Source organism: Wolffia australiana, chromosome 7 (genome assembly GCF_029677425.1).
Source record: "Wolffia australiana isolate 7733 chromosome 7, ASM2967742v1".
NCBI lineage: Eukaryota > Viridiplantae > Streptophyta > Magnoliopsida > Alismatales > Araceae > Wolffia > Wolffia australiana.
Genome location: NC_135841.1, coordinates 19,737,421 through 19,750,044, shown reverse-complemented (window position 1 = coordinate 19,750,044; position 12,624 = coordinate 19,737,421). Strand labels below are relative to the sequence as shown.

General features: G+C 45.2%; 3 protein-coding genes across 5 annotated transcripts; 1 reads left to right on the top strand and 2 right to left on the bottom strand.

The window, feature by feature from the left end:
- Positions 1-2,490: 2,490 nt before the first annotated feature.
- On the top strand, positions 2,491-3,567 carry LOC144705341 (ubiquitin-fold modifier-conjugating enzyme). The gene is made up of 3 exons (XM_078577956.1): positions 2,491-3,004; positions 3,102-3,163; positions 3,294-3,567. Exons 1-3 carry the CDS (start codon positions 2,672-2,674, stop codon positions 3,421-3,423), a joined length of 525 nt encoding a protein of 174 aa, XP_078434082.1. The 5' UTR covers positions 2,491-2,671; the 3' UTR covers positions 3,424-3,567.
- An 11-nt stretch (positions 3,568-3,578) lies between these two features.
- On the bottom strand, positions 3,579-7,716 carry LOC144705340 (C2H2 and C2HC zinc fingers superfamily protein). Of its 3 annotated transcripts, none has more exons than XR_013582029.1 (12): positions 7,332-7,715; positions 6,329-6,387; positions 6,140-6,220; positions 5,994-6,021; positions 5,711-5,793; positions 5,182-5,214; positions 4,769-4,847; positions 4,631-4,683; positions 4,483-4,541; positions 4,135-4,195; positions 3,969-4,051; positions 3,579-3,866 (listed from the first exon to the last, which is right to left on the bottom strand). XR_013582029.1 is itself a non-coding variant. In XM_078577954.1 (11 exons), exons 2-11 carry the CDS (start codon positions 6,347-6,349, stop codon positions 3,771-3,773), a joined length of 618 nt encoding a protein of 205 aa, XP_078434080.1. In that variant the 5' UTR covers positions 6,350-6,387; positions 7,332-7,711; the 3' UTR covers positions 3,579-3,770. The 3 variants fall into 3 exon arrangements, 1 of the variants encoding a protein (XP_078434080.1); XR_013582030.1 differs by lacking the exon at positions 3,579-3,866 and adding an exon at positions 4,324-4,406 and having other exon boundaries at positions 3,979-4,051; positions 7,332-7,716; XM_078577954.1 differs by lacking the exon at positions 4,483-4,541 and having other exon boundaries at positions 7,332-7,711.
- Positions 7,717-10,139: 2,423 nt separating this feature from the next.
- On the bottom strand, positions 10,140-12,512 carry LOC144705336 (uncharacterized). Its single transcript, XM_078577952.1, has one exon. It carries the CDS (start codon positions 12,226-12,228, stop codon positions 10,546-10,548), a length of 1,683 nt encoding a protein of 560 aa, XP_078434078.1. The 5' UTR covers positions 12,229-12,512; the 3' UTR covers positions 10,140-10,545.
- Positions 12,513-12,624: the final 112 nt, after the last annotated feature.

Here is a 12,624-nt window from a genome sequence, read left to right as displayed (position 1 = left end):
TCAGGGATTCATATGGATCAATTCAGTGAACTCTTTCCACTAAAGAGCACCCACTATCTATCCTTATTGTCTCCACACTAATGGCTACGGGACTGACCATACTCATCATATAAGTGAGGGTAGATAGTGTTATTCGGTCCATATACTTCGATGTCCTTCTTACGTATCCTTTGAATAAGAATGTTTAGAGCACATGTTTAAAAACTAATGATCTCCATATTTTGATTTTATCATAATTCACTAAGTCCGATCATGTATTCATGGACTTCATTATAAGCATCAAATGTGCACTATAATGAATATGTTCTATTAATGAACATGGAACGAGATGTGGAATGTGTGATTGTCTTACTGGCAACATATATTTCGATCAGTTATGACACACCGTCATCGTCAACCCCTGGTCAAGGATCCTTACTTTATTTATTATTGAACTTCAAATTTTCCAAAATTTGGTTTATTTTCTCTCTCATTGAAGGCCAATAAATAGGCCATATTTGATCAAACAAAGGGGTTGTTTTTTGAAATAAAAATTTATTCTCATGAACTGCCCTATCCCTCTCAGCCTTTGCTGCCAATGCTTACCGCCGCAACGGAGAGGGTGTCTTACCGTATCTGCTACCATCGTCTCATGCTGCCATTGCCCTACGCCACCTTCATCCCACATAGTCACCACACCGAGCCACTATTGACTCATACCATCGTTACATGAAGCCATTTTTTCATCAAGGCACCATTGTCATGTGCCTTTGTTGTCTCGCACCGCCATTGCCCTGCTGCCTTTGTCTTGCACTGCCGTTGCCCCGCGCTGCAGCGGAGCAAAGCTGTTGTTGCCTAGTGCTGTTATAGTCCCATGTTTTTGTCACACCACACCGCCGACCTCATGCTTTGCCATTGCCCTACACTACAACCTTCGCGTCACAACTTTGCACAGCTCTATTGTACACTGCATTAACTGTCTAGGTTTCCGGTCACCTGCCCTGCACCCTGCAAGGGGGCGGCCTTCCCCTTGACCCTCGACCAACTTACCACACAGTTGGGTCTGCATCCATCCCAATTGAAATGCCACTCATTTTCCCCACCTATCAACAATCAAGGCTCTACATTGCACTGGTGCGCTATGTTAGCACCCACATGTCCAGTTTTCCCTCTATTGGTGAATTACAGTACTCCTTTTAGTGTTCTCTTGTGTGTTTACCCACCGCCATAATATGTTAGTAGAATAGGTTCTGTTTTCTCGTAGAAGATTGTTGGGATTTTTGGATTTGGAGCATTATTTTGCTGTGGTGTTTGTAAGACAACATTCCTGGCCTCGTATGAGGAAAGGGACTGCACCATCATCATTGTCTCAGAATTTCAAGATTCAGAGCGACATATTGATTTGTGGTTTATTTTATCCAACCCTAGGTAGCCTTTAGTCACCCACTCTAGGTCTGTCCTAGTCATCCTTCATCAGTTTGCAGTCTTCATTTGAATATGCACATCATGTTGGGTGACAATCATTGGCATCTGTATCTTGTTATAGTATTGAAGACATATCCAGTTTAAGTATAGATGCGGTACATTAAAATCATAGAACCAAAGCAATGCCTCAATTTATCATGACATACGGTTATGAACATTCACATTCATTGAAATGGAATGACATTCAACTCACTGATAAAGGACCCATAAAGTTCAAAAGTACGTAATTTTTTAAGAAAAAGCATTTCATAAACATCAAACAGGATAGTGAAATGGCTGAAAAATTAGGAAAATCTTCCACAAAATGAGAGCAGCTGTCAACTAGAAGAGCTCATAGATTTAGTTGAGTCTTCTTTTGATAGACAGCTCCCTCCTGTCTCTCTATAGTTCACAGATGCAGACAGGATGGTTATTTCATCCATGGACAAAAAAATTGTCCTATCCGGGAGATTAGACGAATGTGGGACATAGAATCGTCCGTCCGTCTGCGAACAAGACGATTTTTTCGTACGTGGATGAAAAAGCTGTGCCGGAAGGGTTTCTTTGTAGGGGGAAGCAACAAGCAGGATCCAAGAGGGAAAGCTGAGCGGGAGCTGGGAGCCCGAAAGGGAAAGTTGCAGGCAACCCTAGAGAGCAAGAGGGAGAGTTGAGCGCGAGCTGAACGCAAGCTGAGAGCCCAAACACAAGCTGGACACGAGCCGAGAGGGAAGGCCGAGTGAGGGCCAAGCATTTATAAGGGTGACATTATTTTCGTTCCGGATGTCAGAAGGGATGAGTATGACTCTGAGAGACAGTTTTCAGATGGACATGACGTGGATGAAAATATTTGGGATGAGACGAAGCGTAGATTGGGACATGGGTCAGGATGATCTTCGTACCCTCCCGTCCTTCGTCCCCGTCCTGGACGATCGTCTTTCACTGTATCTCTCTGTATAAAGATTAAGGCCGTGTGACATGAACAGTGACGTAAAACCTTTTTAGTTGAATTTTGACATGAACAGTGACGTAAAGAGTCTCTCTTTCTCTCTCTCTCTCTCTCTCTCTCTCTCTCTCTCTCTCGATCTCGATCGATCGATCGATCGATGTAGCAGAGGCAGGTCAAGATAGATCTAGCAGCGTAGCCGAATTGCCCAAATCCACTGCAAATTCTCTGACGCGCCGATCGGCAAAGCTTGTAGAACGCGGGCGAAGGCAAGTTTTGCTCGGGATGGAGGGTTGGGATCCCACCACGAAGTCGGCCTTGACGCAGATTCCGCTGCTGTCGACGCGGGCGGGGCCGCGGGAGGGGGCGGCCTGGACGCAACGGCTGAAAGAGGAATACCGGGCGCTGATCGCCTACACCGGCATGAACAAGGCCAACGACAATGACTGGTTCCGTATCTCCGCCGCTAACCCGGAGGGCACGCGCTGGACGGGGCGTTGCTGGTACGTTCACAACCTCCGTCGCTACGAGTTCGACGTCCAATTTGACATTCCCGTCACCTATCCCGCCACTGCTCCTGAAATCGAGCTGCCTCAGCTTGATGGCAAGACCCACAAGGTAAGAATGAACGTTTGAAACCCTAGTTTTCCTTTCCCCCTTTTTATTTTAGTCTCTTTCTCGAGATCTGACGCCCGGGCTCTTTAACCTCTCCCAGATGTATCGCGGAGGGAAAATCTGTCTGACAGTGCATTTCAAACCTCTCTGGGCTAAGAACTGGTAAAAACAATCTACTACAGCAACTTCATTCTTTAGATTCTGGCGCATTTTTAAAAAACAGTAAAAGGTGCAATTTTTTTGTGGGCTTCCGATCTATCGGCATAGATTTTGACATTTTTTCTTATCGCAGCCCAAGATTTGGCATTGCCCATGCACTTTGCTTGGGCCTGGCGCCGTGGCTTGCAGCGGAAATACCAGTTCTTGTGGATTCGGGGGTAGTTAAGCACAAAGATGACGAGGGCCCATCTGCTGAATCCTAATAAACCCTGTCGTGTTCTTGCATGATATACACATGCTCATCATACTTTTATTTATCACAACTTACTGCCATGGCAGAGTTATCCATCGCATGGACACCGACTGAAAAGTAATAAGATATCCAGTGCAATATTCTCAGGGTTTAATGAGTTCAGCATCACAAATGGCAGTCTGCTTTCTAATTATTTTCATCACTTAAATTGCGTCAAGCAGATAACAAAGCAGGAGGTTAGGTAACATAACAAACGGAGAGGAAGGCTCTGCAGTTTTACACAAAGTGTGACAAGGGAATGAAGAACCCTCCCTGTTCCTGTTCCTCTTCAGTTTGGATGCCATTTTTCTTCGTCGTTCACTTCTTGGAAGTTCTAAAACCTCCGAAGCCCATCAAGGCAGACATCTCGGCGTCAGCATCCTCCTCCACGGTATCTTCGACCACCTTCTCTCTCTGTGGAAAACCCATTTCTTAATTTTGAGACTTCACTTAAACTATTTGTTTAACTCCTCTGAGAAAAAAGAAAAGCCAATTTGTTCAACACCCGCTGCTGACCTTTTTCTCCTTCTTTCTTTCTCGACGCTGTCTCTTCCGTTCTTCCTCCTCCTTTTGCTGCTTTAATATCCTTTCATCCAAATCTATGTCCAAAGAAAACAACGATTAAAGTCTATTTTTATCAAAGCCCATGAAAGAGAGTGCGTTTGCCATTGGTTAGACTTACCTTGCTCGGAGAAACTGGTACCAGTTTTCCTTTTCTTAAGGACTTCAAATCTGTCTTGGACCTTTAAGCAGCAAACAAATTAGGCGAAGAAGAGGACCAAATTAAGCGCAGATTTAAATCTAAAAATGACTCAAAAGAGATGACAACCCATAAAGAACAGACTCTTCAGTTGAGTTTTAAGCAACCTACTTATGCTTTGAAGATCCAACGTTCAATCTTTAAGGTGAAAATTGCTTCCCAGAACACAGCAGGGGAACCAAGAAGGCTTATCACTTTTCAATAAAAAAAACAATTCTTTTTCACTTGAGTAAAAACAGTTCTTTTAAAAAAAGTCAATGATTTCAATACCTTGGAATGACAGTTCGAGTGCCTCTATAACAAAGAGCGTTACACGTACAGCGAAATCTCTAACCGACAATAAAACCATAAACAACATACGTTTTCTTCAGAGTAATTCAGACAGTAGTCCGGTAAAAGCATAAGCAGAAAGATTCACCTGCTGAAGAGACGCCCGTTCCACTCGCATTGACATGCCCAATGCCCTTTGATCTGAGTTCAAAAAATGCTATTTTAACTCTGACGCAGGAATCAGGTAAGATATGTACCAATTGTATACAATACGGGAAATCTATACGTTTTTTTCCATTGATGTGATCTAAGTAATTGGCCGAATCCTTAACCACGCATTCGCAAACTGAACAAAAGTAGCCAGCCTGCAGAATCACATCCATAATCATGAAATGCAAGAAAAAATGGAAAAACCGACATATACTGATATTCTCGTATTAGATACCTCAAAAGTTTCTAGTATTGGAATTTTAGCTTTTGAAACTATAACATTGCTATGTATATCCACAAAGGACCAAAGAACAAAAACATTTCATGACTTAAATGATTCCTCTTACGTCCCGAGAGAGCGATAACCAAAGGCAGCGATAACCAAATTTATCGTATTGAAGTTCTCGAACTTCAATACGATAAATTTTGAATCCACATACCCGATCACAGTAAGTTATCCAATATACACAAAAAAAAATGAAGACGTACCTGCTGATTCAACGGAGCAATGGGGGTCACAACCTGCAGAAAAGAGCACAGGCATGAGTAATTAGGGAGTCAATAACAAGTCGAATTGGAAAGGATTTGTCAAGGAGAAAAGCTGAAAAATATAATGGGGAGATTACAAGCATCAGAGAAAACTCGAAACCTAGGGATGTTTATACAGAAAAATTGAGCAACGCCAAAGATGTTAATGAATCTCATTTTCTCCGGCAATTTTTATCACGAACGATTACTTGCCTTTTCGTTTGTTACCGTTTATCAAGGCCTCCAGATAAACCTTCTTAGACACTTTTGAAAGCCGCATTCAAGGAGGAACCCAGAATAAAATACGAAAGACACTTGCACAGTACACGACCAAGGGAACTCATTTAAATTTTTTTGCATGAGATACAACAGAAGAACAACGAAAAAGGATGAAATAAAAAGATAAAAAATTCAAAGGAGTAGCATTTAACATCAAAACAGCAATACATTCCGGAGACTGGTATTGCGAAAATGAGGCACTGCAGCTAACCTGGGTCTTGCCCAATCGAGAAGATAAGTCAACTTCATAATCTCGATGCTTCAAGGGCTTTCGCTGGATTGGGGGTTCCTTGGCTGATCCAACAATGTAAATTATACTCATTTTAAAGGGAAATCAATACTTCAATTATAGAAAAAATTATACATCATGGAAGCTAATATAAACAAAAATAGACATCGAATGATGTTCTAAGGAGAATATATATGCTGTACCTTTGTTTGATAAACAAAAATAGACACCAAATGATGTTCTAAAGAGAATATATATGCTGTACCTTTGTTTGATGATCTCGATTCTTCTTCCTATTCCATCGCAAGAACAAAAATAAGGTAGGACAAGGAAAATCACGACATCCATTAGTTATTGAGAGGTATTGTCACTGTAGAGAAATAATGACTCAACTGATCGCCTTGAAATTACCTGCTTCTCTCTTTCACGCGCTCTCTCTAGGTACTCCTCCCGATTGAATTTTTTCCTGAATGTATTGTCGACACCAGCACCCTAAAATACGTCGGATATGAACTTAATAGTGACATAGACAAATCATCGCGTATAAAATAATAGAACTAGAGGAGAAAAACTAAAAACAGAATGGGAAAATTTACTCACGCTATTTCCTGGCTGAGCCATCCAAATGATACAAAATTGAATCCGGAGAAGCACGACACCTGGAGCCAAGAGTCTAACATAAGAACTAGCAAAGATGTGGTGTTCCGCAGTGTAAGAAATTATCCTAACACACAAAGAGAATAACAAGCTAGGGTTATGAAGAAACAACCCGACCGCCAGAATGGAATATTAAATAGTGCTTCATATTACTAAATACAGGATCTCTCATATTGCTTCTATTGGCAAGCCGAGATGGATGTGATGATGGTGGTTCTTTAAGCGTGAAAAGGGTTATTTTCCTCATGTAGGAAAGGCTGATGGGTATCAAATTTTGTACTAGCCAAGAACCATATTTTATGAAACGCAACCTTTAATTAGATTGAATTCTGGATACACTTGAAAATACCTGAAACATCCATCCGTAATATATTAATCATTTTCCTTGGGAACTTACCAGTAGAAAAAAATGACAAGAGAAAAAAAAAACTTTCCTGAAGTTACAGCTCATTAGATGATGTGAGAATCCTCTTCTCATGCTTCCTTTCCAAACATTATCTCGCAACATAATTAGATTATCTCTAAACGAACCTATTTCCACGAATCTCAGGTGAATGTTGATCACTTGCTCCACAACTTATGTCCAGTAACTCTATCCATTTAGCGAGAGTCAAATATTTGAAGACCTCTATTCCGTGTCTACTTGTAAATCTTGGTTCTTTCACGTTCGCAGGTAGCCTGATAAGGAGAGGTAGGAATTGAATTTCTACAGATTTCGGCCTGTTCCCTCAAGGATAAAGCTGGCCAGTTCCCACTCGAAAAATACTGACAATTTAAATTGGCAGCAGCATGCGAAAAAATAGTAGAGGGACTTCGGAGCGAAATTAACCCGCGCGATCTTTGTTCCAGAGCAATGCGAATCAATTGTAAGAAAATGCATTCGATGATGTCAAAATTCAACCAGGACTCCGAGCAACAGCAAATAAGAATGAGAAGGGACAGATACCCTCAAGATGGAATGATGAGCGGATGTAGTCTAATGTCCGGGCGCCGCTGAGGAAGCAAGATTTTGGAAGAGCGGTCGTCAAAGGGAGAAGCTGCGCTGGTCTGCTTGCCCTTCTTATACTGTCCGGCCCAGGTCACGGACAGGGCTTTAGAGGGATGCCCCGATGCACTTGAAGAGGGCGAATGCTGCGGTAGTGATACCTCTCCCTGCCACGGTTGGGGAGAAGAGCTTTTGACTTCACCACAAGCCCAGAAGAACTTCGAAGGAATTTCCTTCAAGAACTTCACCACATACCCGGAGGGGGGAAGAATTCGAAACGAAAATTGGGAGACTCTCCAAATAGCTGGTGATTGGCGTTCTGGGGAGGGTTTCCCATCTCTTGATTGTTCACTGCTTTTATATTTTTCAACCCTTTCGAGTGCTTACCATTGAGTTATTTCTTGTGAGATATTCGTATGATAAAGACATTATACTTGGTTTTATTTTCTCTCCTCTCGTGGTCTTGATTTATTAAAACTAGATGATTAATCATGAAGCAGTGGGCGGGAGGTTGATTCTTATATCGATAAGAACAAAAAAAGATCGATTTATTGATCGATTGGCTCTTGGACAGGTGCTAAATCTCAAGTCACAAATATTAGTAAGAAACATGCACACGTTTGGATTTCAACATTTTTAAATGTATGTTAATTCTATTAATGTTGCTTAGAATTGAGAGTTATAACTAAAAGTGATATAATATAATATTATTTAAATTGCTGTAAAATGATTATTTGAAAATTATAATACAGAATTATGAATCATTTTATTGAATTAAAACAAACCGCTACTAACTCAGTAATTATATTTATGGTTTTATTGGCTAAATGAATACATTTGCTCTAAACTTGCAAAGCAAAATCTTTAAAAGAAACATTTCGAGCTTCAGAAATGTAGAGACTTAGAGAGAATAGAAATTTGATTAAATGAGAACAGAACAATACATAAAATAAAATGCATTATACTTTTGAGTCTCTCTTGCTCTCCATTCTATTCTTGTTAATGAACTCACAAAGGATAAAAACCTGTCGCCAAAATTATCACAAGGTCCACACAGCGCAACATGATGCCTAAAAGAAAAATAATTTTCACTTGCGTCTAATCAACCACAGTGACACCAAGTTAACAATACCTAACTGTCCATCTCATTTAAATATAATTGATGTCATCTCTTACTTTCTTCGAATCGGTGATGTTTACGATTTCCAAATAGCTATACCATCGTATTTTTACCCAACACTTCTTATTCAATGATGCACAAGTCATGTCACTAAGGTATAGGAACCAAAATTTTCTTCCTTTTCCATTCATGTTTGACAATTGAGTAATACTATTTTCTTGATGATGAACTATCCGAAAAATTCCGCTACTATTTAATTATTGCCCATGTTTTATAATTCATTGAGAATTTGATCCCTCGCTATTGCATATATCCCTCAAAAGGTTGGTGTTTATTTATTTCTGATGACGACAACTGGGATAATGGATTTGATCCTAAATCATGCCTGAAGTGTTCAAGAGTTGTTGACTTTTTATTTTGCAATGTATGTGGATAATAACATGCATTCATAATATGCATTTACATGTGTCGATCATTAGGTTTAGCGTATAATGCATGGAATCACTTATTTTTATACATAAGTACATTATTGATACCAAAACATATTTTTCTTGGTTTCTATTGCTTTTAGATAATCAAACAGAAACATTGTACATGAAAGTTATGCCCAAAAGTATTATGAAATACTCCCGAGATATTATGGCTTATGTACATTTTAGAGTTTTCCGACATTATGTGGCGACATTAACCATGTCTCAATCCACGACTTACACATATCTGGACATATATCTTGATGACATGTATGTGCAGGAACCGAAATATTCTCGAGGAATAATTGAACCATAAGCACTAGATGAAAACATTTATCCAATAGCAACCGTAAATAAGAATAACAGACTCTGTTGTAGCCGCTCGTAATCAATCGATGTACAACACGGATAGAGTAATACATGAAAACAAGATTTTCTTGCGAGTGTTGGCTTGAGAGTATCCCAAAATGGTTATATAAGGTCGTTATGTTCATTGTTTAGCATGTTGAATAAATGAAGTAGAGTTAATGCACTTTTTTTTTTTGTGACGATGTTCCACTGTTTTTCGGAGGAAAACTTGCGGCAGAAAGTGAGGATACATTCTGGGAATTCGAGACAAATTTCTCAGGAATCGATCTGGTTCTACCTTTTAATCATTCTGTTTGAAAAGAGGATGGATCTCCAAGGATCGATCCTTCTTTTAGTCGCTGAATTTCAGTTTTAGCAGATCAATTGGCGATATTTTTCTGGACCCTCATCTCTGATAAATCAGAAGGATCTCTGGAATGATCCATTAACGAGAAGATCACTTCAATAATCAACTAAAGAAAAATAGTACGAGCAAAGAAAAATTGCCCATGAGTGCGTCATATTGCCCAACTGAGAAAAGATATGCCCAAAAGTTAATATATTCATCCATGGTGTTAAGGACTGGAGTCCAACCTCGAACAACGAACAGTTTGTAGTTCATTGACTGAGGTTGGTCAGACGGATAGACACGTCAACGAACAATCTGCCTATTCGTTGACGCTACAAAAACATCATTTTTCCGATGAATTGGCTCTACAAGTAGAACATGATTTTTTCCCTTTGTGTTGCTGGTAGTTATCATGATCAACTACTTGATCCCTCTCCATGCTCAAACTAACATAGATAATAGCCACGGAAACTGCTCGCGCGTCAAAGAAGGGGATAGACATATATCTTATCCAAAGAGCCCCCATTACAACCAGATTCCAGAAATCTCATCCATATCTGATTACATGTAATCACATCTCACCCTCATGGATCAAGGACTGGACGTATACACACTTCACATCCACCCAAGCTTGGTTAATGGTTATTCATGCAAGAGTCCGTGCGAGATGCGCGTCTCCAAGGACATGACATGACATGACATTGGGGTTATGCATGATACTAGGGTCAAGACTTGCAGAGTGGCGGCCTGAAATAGCAAGCTGAACTGAACATCGACACCGGAAGACCAAGTTTATGGTCAATGTTCCGGAGCCGGCGGTTCATGTTCGACGGCAATGGGTTCGGCCATGGCGGGGTGGCGCTCGAATCGGAGACGGGCTGCGGCCTCCTACGAGGGTCCGCCGTTGGTCTCCCTCGCGGAGCGCCAGACGTAGTTGAGCCCGACGAGAAGCTCCACGACGGCCGCCTCCGTCTTGGCGCGGTCCGCGAATTGAAGCGTCTGCAGGAGGAGAAGGCTCGGCCTGGCGGGCCACTGCTGCTGCTCAAAGCGCCGCTCCGACTGCCACCGCACCGTGTTATGGGCGAGCGGCGAGAGCCAGTCGAGGATCCTAGCAATGGCCCCCCGCCACTCCGCCGCCAGCGCGGGGTCGTGCCCGCGCCGAGCCAGGGCCCTGGCGCAGGGCTTCAGCTTCGCCCGCAGGGCCGCCCGGACGCTCGCCGGCAGCATCCCGTAGAGCTCGTCCCTGTCGCGCCGGTCGATCAGGCGCGGGCACTCCGCCAGCCTCTCGATGACGACGATGATGTTCGCGAACCGCAGCGCCAAGGCGCACGCGCCGAGCGTGTTCGAGACGGAGTTTCCTCCCATGGACGCGACGAGGCTCGCCGCAGTGCCGCCGCCGAGAATGTCGCCTCCGCCGAGCAGCGCTCGCGCGGCGGCGACCGCGGCTTCCTCCCACGCCGGGCCGACCGTGGAACCGGCCGACCGCTCGTTCCATCTTCCCTGGGCCTCTTCGGCGCGCGTGCCTCCCCAGAACGGACCGCGGGAGACGGCCCACGTCGCCCAATTCGTCATCGGCTTGGCCGGAAACCTTCTCTCCCCGACGGCGGCGGGACCCGGTTTCCGCCAGAAGGCTCCGAGCGGGCCCGAGTGGTGGTGCCGCTGCTCCGCGGCGGCTCTCCGACAATCGCGCTGGAGAGGAGAGGAAAAGGCCCGCCTTGCCGTCTCTGAATAGCTCCTGTGGAGGCCGTCGGGTTGCGACTCCTCCGCCTTGGCCTTGAGCTCGGACGCCGCCACCGTCTCGAATCCCCCGAACACGGCGTGGACGCGAAGGGCCACGGTGAAGAGAGACCGCGCGAGCAGGCGGACGATGTCGTCGTAGCTCTTGTCCCACAGGGACTGCTCGCGAAGCGCGCTCACTCGCTGCCGCTGCCAGTCGACCCTCTGCGATAGGCTTCCGTCGGACGCGCTCGAGCTCTCCTTGGCCTGCTCCCGCCGCAGGCTCTCCTCCATCTCCAAGAGGATCTCCATCTCCTGGAAGAGCTGCAGAGTGGCCTCCGCCTGCAGCTCCATCTTCCTCGCCTCCTTCTCCATCTTCTTCCCCGCCAGGGCCCAGCCTCTCAGACCCTCCGCGTCGCACTCCGACAGCAGGGCGGTTCCCCCCCCCACGGCCACGGCGGCCGCCACGGCGTCGGGAAGCGCCTGCTCGAGCTTGCGGAGGGCGGCGTCGGAGCAGCGCCGGCTGAGCAAGGCGGCGGCGCGAGAGCCGGCGCCGAGGGAGTCGAGAGTCTCGGCGAGGGCCAGCGCGGAGAGAAATCCCTCGTCTCCGCCGACGAGCTTCCGCACGCCGGCGAGGCGAAACACGTCGTTTTGGAGACGGGCGATTTGGGCATCAGTGAGGGCGTTCCAGAGATGGGCGACTCGGAAGTAGACCCTCGACACCTCCAAGGACAACACGCCCGCCTCCGCCGACGAAGAAGATGAGGCTGTCACCCTCTCCGGCGCGGCGTGCCGCCGGAGGACGCGCCGGAGACCGGCGCGGCCGATCCACGCGTCCAGGGCCATCCGACCCATGAGCGGCCGGCGAAGGGGCAGGGGCGGGTCTCGGCCAGGGCTCGGGCTCGGTCGGTCCTCCTTCTCCGTCCGGCCTTTATCGATGGGGCGGGTCCGTCAGTGGAGAGGCGACGCGACGGAGATGAAATGGGTAAGCGCAGACCGCGTAGACCGAGCCCCGACTCGGGGACTCGAGGACCAACTCTTCTTCGTTGTCGGGGTCGTTGCCATCGGTTTCGGCCCCGCGCGACCGTTGTTTGGAGCTCTGTTGCGCTCGTCATGGTCGTCCGAAAGCCTTATCCGGCTGCATCGCTGAATTTCCTGGGCGCTTCTCGGCAAGAACGCCGAACCCGGCACGCCACCGTCCGTCGATTTCCCGTTGGACGGCCGGATCAAGCTCAATCTAATCCACTACTA